Source organism: Rhinolophus hipposideros (genome assembly GCF_964194185.1).
Source record: "Rhinolophus hipposideros genome assembly, chromosome: 1".
In the NCBI taxonomy this organism is placed as follows: domain Eukaryota; kingdom Metazoa; phylum Chordata; class Mammalia; order Chiroptera; family Rhinolophidae; genus Rhinolophus; species Rhinolophus hipposideros.
Genome location: NC_138047.1, coordinates 12319130 through 12327599, shown reverse-complemented (window position 1 = coordinate 12327599; position 8470 = coordinate 12319130). Strand labels below are relative to the sequence as shown.

At 45.1% G+C, this 8470-nt stretch overlaps 1 protein-coding gene across 1 annotated transcript in view; it reads left to right on the top strand.

Moving 5' to 3' along the window:
• The first annotated feature begins 5399 nt into the window (after nt 1-5399).
• Nucleotides 5400-8470, top strand: part of GPR158 (G protein-coupled receptor 158) — a 402394-nt gene continuing 399323 nt past the window's right edge. Inside the window, exon 1 of the mRNA XM_081043867.1 lies at nt 5400-7008. Within this exon, the coding sequence (XP_080899993.1) occupies nt 6107-7008 (902 nt within the window). The 5' untranslated portion in view covers nt 5400-6106. The remainder of the gene's footprint in view (nt 7009-8470) is intronic.

The following is an 8470-nucleotide window of genomic DNA, read 5'->3' as shown; positions in this document are numbered from 1 at the left end:
GGTGACTCTAATGCATATCAACGTTTGCGAACCACTGGTATAATGATTGAGAGTATGACATCTGGAGCCAGATGGCTATATTACTTAGGGTAATTCATTTTTGTTTCCCATCTATACAATGGTAACAGTACTAAACTCACAGTGTAGTAACGAAGACTAAATGAGTTAAAGTGGGTCCATTCTATAGAATAAGACCCGGCCACTGTAAGTGCTATAGAAATGTTTAGATGATGATGATGATGGTACTCTTTACAGGTGTTCTTTTCCTTTTTTCCCCCTGCATTTCACAGTTTATTAAGTTTGCGAAGGTGTTGCAATGATGTTGCTAAACTTTTTTTGATATCAGAGGGATTGTTCATTATGAATTTGTAACAACTTGACAAACAATTAACCAAGTTTACTATTTGAAAGTGCTGAAAAGGCTGCGTGAAAAAGTTAGATGAACTTGGGAGTGGCCGATTAGCTCAGTTGGTTAGAGCATGGTACTACTCTTAACAACAAGTTTGCCGGTCCGATCTCCACATGGGCCACTGTGAGCTGCGCCCTCCACAACCAGATTGAAACAACTACTTGACTTGAGCTGATGGGTCCTGGAAAAACACACTTAAAATAAATAAAAGTTAAAAAAAACAAAGTTAGTCGACCTGAACTTTTCACCAACAATTCATGGCTCTTGCATCACCACAACGCACCAGCTCACATGGCACTGTCTGTGAGGGAGTTTTTAGCCAGTAAACAAATAATTGTATTGGAGCACCCTCCCTACTCACCTGATCTGGCCCCCAATGACTTCTTTCTTTACCCAAAGATAAAGGAAATATTGAAAGGAAGGCATTTTGATGACATTCAGGACATCCAGGGTAATACAACGACAGCTCTGATGGTCATTCCAGAAAAAGAGTTCCAAGATTGCTTTGAAAGGTGGACTAGGCACTGGCGTCAGTGCATAACTTCCCAAGGGGAGTACTTCAAAGATGATCATTGTGATATTCAGCAATGAGGTATGTAGCACTTTTTCAAGGATGAGTTCAGGAACTTAGTTGTCAGACCTCATATTGCAAAGCTTTGTGTTTACCAGGAGATCTTCCCTCCTATTATCTTAAAGTTATTTCCCATGACTCAAGGCATTATTTATCTGCATATGCTCCATTTGTATCAAAAATTACCTGTGGTGCTTATTAAAATGCAGATTCTCATATTCTACTCAGATTCCCAGGGATGATCAGAACTCTCTAATGATACTTATGCATTCCTAAATTTTAAAACCATTGCTCTTAGATAACAATGACTATACTCTTATTTTGCAAATGATCACTTGAAGCACAGGGCTAGCATCAGTTTAGTTCCCTAGAACTTAGTTCCAAGAACTGGACTTCTCATTTTGTGTTATATTGACAGACTATGCTGTCTCTTTGTAGTTTTATTTGCTTTATCAGGAATTTTATTGGAGTTGTAATACTTTACTGAGATCTAGTATTAATTACTCTAAAAATAACATTTACCTTGTAAATCTAGAACTGTACAGAACAGTGAGTTCCTGGAAAATATACCTGGACCATTATCCATCACTCAGCTGCAATTATTACAGTTGTGATGTATCTAATCCATCACTCTTACATTATTGAAAAAGCAAAAGGGCTCATAGAGTTGAGAAAATTGTCAAAAGTCACATGACTAAATAATGGCAGAGCCAAGAGTAGAGTTGGGCCTCCCAACTTCCAATCCAGTGTCCTTTCATTATATCCCACTGTCCTAATCCTTGCTTATTTACATGATTTATAGCAGCACTTAAATTTTAAAAATAAGTATACCTGTACTGCTCACAGAAAATCTGGTCTCAGCAGTTTTTGACCTCCTTTAGTTTGTTTTACTTAAAGGTAGGCTAACATCACATCTTCCTTTTAATAATAGTGATCAATCAATTATATAATGAGAACTAAGAACTCACAACTCCAATGCATATTGCTTTTAGAACAGTGCAAATTTGACTGTTCTAAAGCAATTAGATTGGCGTTTCAGACTGTGATGAAAAAGCTTTGGTCTTTTTCACACAGAACCTAATGTCTTGTACATATTGTTCTATTACAGTCAAGATCCTACACAGTGTCAGTATGCATTTAGACAGCTTCATTCTTAATTTTGAGGTCACACAGGGATGTTTATCTCCAGCTACAAATTATGTTCATATAATTTGTGGTAGTGGGTGCTATTCATGTTAGGATCACTTTATTTTATAAAATGATTTTCTTTTGGTCTCAGTTGTTTGTACTTTTCATATTATATATGAACTTCTGCTTATTGCAGTTATCTTCTTCTGTTCCTCTTTCCCGCTAAGAATGGAATATTTGTAGTTTTAATGCACTCAAGTACTACTCCCTCTACCTAGGGTAGGTTTTTGTCCATCTTACCCTTAGATGGTTCACTACTACTACTTAGTATCTAGTTAACTACTCCTCATTCTTTAGGTCTCAGCTCAGCTATTTCCTCATCAAGAAATATTTCTTTCCTTTATCTCTTTATAGAAGAAGCTCCTTGCCCCCATACCCTGCATTCTTTATTAATTTACAGTGTTTATTTCTTCATGGCATTTATCACAATATGTAATTTTTTGTTTATATGTTTGCATATTTTTTTTCTCTTTTTCCCTCCACCCCACTTGATTGTAAGGACCATGTGTCTATCATACAGAAGATGTATCTATTTTGCCCCAGTACTAGGCACAATGCCTGATATGTAGTAGAGACTCAATAAACATTTGTTGAATGAGTGATATGTCTTTGTGAGTTTGTGTAGAATTTTATAGTCTGTTTAAAAGTATGTTTGCATGTGGTAAATCTTGGTCCCTTATAAAACCATCTTTTGGCTTATCTCCTTCATTGATGGGCACTAACATAGACAAAGGGTGGTCTACCTACTCAGTTACCTTGACTCCAAACCTAATAAATGGACCAAGCCTCCTAGAGCATTTGAACCATGGTGCTTGTCTTGAGGGGACCTCAGCTTTCTAGAACATTTTAGACCACAATGCGCTATCTTCTAGAGCATGCCCTCTATGGTGGCCTTGGGCCACAGGTTGAACTCTTGAAATGTGGTTAGTGTGAAGTGCTATGTGCTGTGAATGTAAAGTATACATTATATTGTAAAGATTTAGTATAAAAATATCTCATTAATAATTACTATGTTGCTTACTTATTGAGATAATGTTTTGGATATATTGGGCTAAATAAAATATATTGTTAAAATTAAATTCACTTTTTTCTTTTGATTTTTTAAATGTGCTGCTGGAACATTTAAGATTATATATGTGGATTACATTTGTGGCTCACATTATATTTTTACTGGGCAGTGCTGTTCTAGACCCAACTAGTTCACCCTAGTTGTTAGGCAATGTAGACTGAAGGTGATCCACTGAAGGGAATGCTAAAATTGCACGAGCTTCTCATAGGCTACTCCTTTCTTGTTAGGTGTGCTCCAGGGGAAGGACTGGCACTCCTGGAGAGTGGCTCAGGTGCCATTTCAGTACTCCGTTAATGTCAAATCATGAGGTCCAGAGGCAGTTTGTGTCTCCAAACACAGAAACTTTAAATGTGTTGCCAGTGGTTACATGTCTTGTTTAAAACACTGCTGAGACCAGAACACAAGTCTTTGAATTATGCTGTGACATTGAATTACTTATAGAAGGACCTACTAATAAAATTATATCTTCCTTTTTAAGTGACTAGAAAATTTTAAATAACTGTTAATAAATTATGTAGATTTTCTAAAAACATCAAGTAATGATATAATTACAGTTCAGTCTTTAGATGGTTAAATAGATGGAAAATCATATTACACACTCTGATAAATTAAACAAACCGAGACTCCTTCTGTTATTTTTGCCACATATACTAGAGCATTAAACTGGGATGACCTTTATTTAGCAAAGGAGCATACTGCAAAGCAAAATTTAAACAGAAAGTGAGATATGAAGACAAACTCTACTAGTAAGTAAATACTAATCTAATAACCATTCTTTGCATAGCTATAAAAAATCACTTGGAGACTGTGTAAAAATCGTTGCTATGTCTTATTCCAAAAGCCCCCATCGCTGACATACCAGGCAGACTTCTCAGGTATGGAGATAGATTTTTAAATAATTAGCTTCATCACCATGAACTTCTGGCTTACTCATTAATTTAGCAAATATTTAGTGAGGACATACTCCATGTCAGGCATTTCTCTGTGTTCTAGGTACTCATGATACTACAGTGACCAATGCAGACAAACGTTTGCTCTTTAGAGCTTACATTTCAATGCTTAGGTATTTTCTCAGTGAGGAGAATGTAATAAAATGGCAAAGTAAATTGAAGCAGTGCTATGATAGAATGCCACGAGTGTCATTTTTTTAAATTAGTTGGGATTTGAAGTGAATTTGGGATTTTCTATTTGTGTCGTTCTTGGGGAATTTGAAAATGGAGTGCATATGGAAAGTGGAAGTGCGTAAAAAAACAACATATCCAGTACTAATTAGTATTTCCAGAATGTAAGAATACACTTCTAAAGCTTCAAAGAAAACAATTGGATGGGTGTTAAGGGATTTCCCACTAATTGGAGGGGAGGGGCTTGGCATACCTATTCAACTCTTCTATATATCCCAATCTATAGTTAACCAGATGTCTTAGTTCTTATATTCATTAATTCTAGGAACTCTAAGAATGGCTTCCCTTCTCATTCAACACAGACTCACCCATTCTCATTCGCTCACAGTATGAGTCCTGTCTTTTGCACAGGTTCTCTCCCTTCCACATCTTCTCTTGCATACACTTTGACAGGTTCCCCTTCATCCTGGCCCCCTTTCAAGTAGAGCTTCCTTGAATATGGCACTTTTCCCTTAAAGCTCAGCCATGTCTCCATTACTTCCTCATAGCTAAGAACTCTGCAAGTAGGTTTCAATCATTTCTTCAATCGACAACGAGGAGGATTTGATAATTGGCCAAAAATGAGCAGATGCTCGGGAGGACACATCTCCATCCTACGTCCCTCCCTTCCGATTTAAGTCAGACATGAAAACTCCTTTCTCCCTCTTTTCCAGGCAAAAGAGTTAAGCGTGATTGAATTAAGCATGCAAGCCTCCAACACCCTCCTCTTCAGTACGTTCAAGTTTCCTAAGCTCTGAGCCACAAAAGCTCTGCTTCTTCCCTCACTCCCGCCCACCGCATGCCACCCCCTCAGGTTTCCGAGCCATCAGGGAACGCGAGTGGGTGCAAGGAGTCGGAGCTGCTGCTTCCCGCTTCACTGTCTCCTCCCGCGCCTCCTCCGTGCTGCCTCGGGTTCAGCACTGGACAGCTCCCGCCCCGTTCCGGACACACGGCTGATTGACAGCGGAGCCGACCAAACAGGGAACAAGACGACTTGCAGCCGCCCTACAAGGGTTTGGTTGCGGCCAGGCTGCCTTTTTAAACGGGCTTTTCTCCCGAGAGCAGGGAGAGGCAGGCGTGTGGTTTGCGGCCACGTCTCAGGCTCCGCTTCACCAGCTGTCTGGCCCTCTCGACTCCAGGGACGCAACGTCTTCAAAGAAATCTTGGCTCCCTGGGACTGGCCGCTGGGTCCGCGGGGCCGGCCGGGGCGCGCGCGCTCCGCGCCTCCGGGCGAAGCGAATGGGGAGGAGCCAGACCCCGGAGGCGGGAACGACCTGCGCGGCTGAGAGGATGGAGTAGCGTCTTCCGCGGCCGCGGCGGCAGCAGCAGCAGCAGCAGCTCGGGAGCACACCTCCATGAGAGCGGCGGTGGCAGCTGCCCAGCAGAAGGACGCGAGCAGGCTAAGTGGAGCCGCCGGGAGCCGGAGCGGAGGTAACCTGTTCTGCTCCAGGCTGGGAGGTGCGTAATCCCCAGCCCACCCCTCGCGGAGCGGCCGCGGCCAGCGTGGCCACAGGTGATTCGATTTCCTGTGACGGTAGCTTCGCCGGCGGGCTCATTTGGAGACATTCTTATTTCAAGTCCTTTTCGACGGGGTGCCGTCTGGAGAAGAGGGAAGTCTCCTAGTAAAAGTCTCACTGCTGATAAATCGACGACCAAAATTTAAAGTGACCCCCACCGCGACCTCCCCTCCCCTCCTCTCTGCGAGGCAGATGGGAGCCATGGCTTGTCTCTTACTCTTCTGCTTCCTGCTCGCTCCTCTGGGACTGGGGGCCGTGGGCGCCAGCCGTGATCCCGCGGGACGGCAGGGTTCCCCGCGAGAGAGGACCCTCAGGGCCAAACAGCACGCCCAGCAGCCCGCCCGAGCCCCTGCCTCGGACCCCTCGGCTCCCAGGAGCCGCTCCACCGACGGCACCATCCTGGCGCAGAAACTCGCCGAGGAGGTGCCCACGGACGTGGCCTCTTACCTGCACACCGGGGACTCCCACCAGCTGAAGCTAGCCAACTGCTCGAGCCGCTATGAGTTGGCGGGCCTGCCAGGGAAGTCGCCCGCCCTAGCCAGCACCCATCCCTCCTTGCACGGGGCGCTGGACACGCTGACCCACGCAACCAACTTCCTCAACATGATGCTGCAGAGCAATAAGTCGCGGGAGCAGAACTTGCAGGACGACCTGGAGTGGTACCAGGCACTGGTGCGGAGTCTCCTGGAGGGCGAGCCCAGCATCTCCCGGGCGGCCATCACCTTCAGCACCGAGTCGCTGTCCGCGTCGGCCCCGCAGGTTTTCCTCCAGGCCACGCGTGAGGAGAGTCGCATTCTGCTCCAGGACCTGTCCTCCTCCGCACACCACTTGGCCAACGCCACGCTGGAGACTGAGTGGTTTCATGGCCTCCGGCGCAAGTGGAGGACCCATGTCCACCGCCGCGGTTCCAATCAGGGGCCCCGGGGCCTGGGCCATAGCTGGCGGCGCAGGGACGGGCTTGGCGGGGACAAGAGCCACGTTAAGTGGTCTCCGCCTTATCTGGAGTGCGAGAACGGGAGTTATAAGCCCGGGTGGCTGGTCACTCTCTCCGCTGCTTTCTACGGGTTGCAGCCTAACTTGGTCCCAGAATTCAGGTAGGGAGGGGAAAAAGGCAAGAGGAAAGCCTTCCTTCCGGTTTCGTGGGTGGAGGCGTGTGTGGGGAAGGAACATTTGGCTGATACTTACGCCTCCCACCCTCACAGCAGAGACGCAGCGACCTAGGCTGAGGGGCACACTACGCGGGCGCATGTACTTAGGGACAAGAAGCGCCTCACGTCTGTCACCTTCAGACACTCAGGAAAGCTTCTTTCAGATCAAGGGACGGGGGCGCCGTTGGTAAAGCTGAGCGTAACCTCTGATGACCTAATACTGCTCTTCAGACCTTGGGAGGGTAGGGAGGGGGGTTCCCTGGAGGGGTGATGCTAGGGAACTTTGGGGTGTGGCTGCCAGGCACAGAATGGCCAGCATCAGATGAGAGAGAAGGGAGCAGGAGGAAGAGAGACTTCCTTGTTTCTGCCACTTTGGGGTAGCTTCTGCCTGTTCCCACGTGTGTAGTTTGGGGCACCAGTCTGTTGTAATTAAAACACCGCGATTCCCTTGGCAGTTCTGTCCCCTCAGCAGTGAGTCAGTCTCAACAGCACAGCTGTCTCCATTCTTTTTGTCAGTGTACTCCTTCTACCCATTTCCCTCCTACCTCCAATCCATGCCCTCTTCCTTGGTCTCCTCTTTCTCCTGTTCTCTGGGTCGGGCGTGCCGAAGGGTTCCCCAGCCCTTCACAAACTCACACACTTTGTAAAGGAACCTGGTTGAGTTAGTTTAATTCTGGCTGAATTCACTCAGGGAGCCTGGAGGAAATTTAGCAACACTTATGTATTTCCTGTCTCAAGGTATAGCATTTGTGGGAAGATGAGAATTCGCCAGTTAGCAGGTGGTAACTTCTGCCCTGGGAAGTGCCTGACTTTTGAGATGAGAAATTAACAGCAGCACCTAAAAGCTGATGTGAGGAAGGAACCAAGAGAGAGAAAAACACCAAAGAAGGCCTGGCAGGGGGCCACAGATTGATGGGGATCCTCCCAAATTTCCGTGATGAGAGGCTCCGGAAAGAAGATCTAGAAGTTGAAATTGCTTATGTGCTTATTGGGAACCTGGGCAAAATGAGAAACCTGTGTGTGTGTATGTGTGTCTTAATGCCTTGTTTGGCACAACAAGGGCAGGATACGAGACTGCCAAGTACTGTGTGGGCAAATGCGGGAGTCAGAAAGTTTCTTCATCTTGGCACTGTCATTTACTGCTGAATGACCTCAGATAAGTTGCTTAACCTTTCTGGGCCTCAGCTACTTACCTATCAAGTCAGGGAGTTGAACTAGATAGTCTCTAGGGAGCCATCCAGTTATAAAATTCTGTAGCTTTTAATGCTGGCCACACTTGAGAAGGCATAAATGAAAAACAACCCCCTTTCTCTGATTCTGTATGACCATAATACATGTCTATGGGTGTTTCTATCTCTTTTACAGATCTTGTCTTAAACCAGAGTAACTCTTTTCTACTTTCAGGATA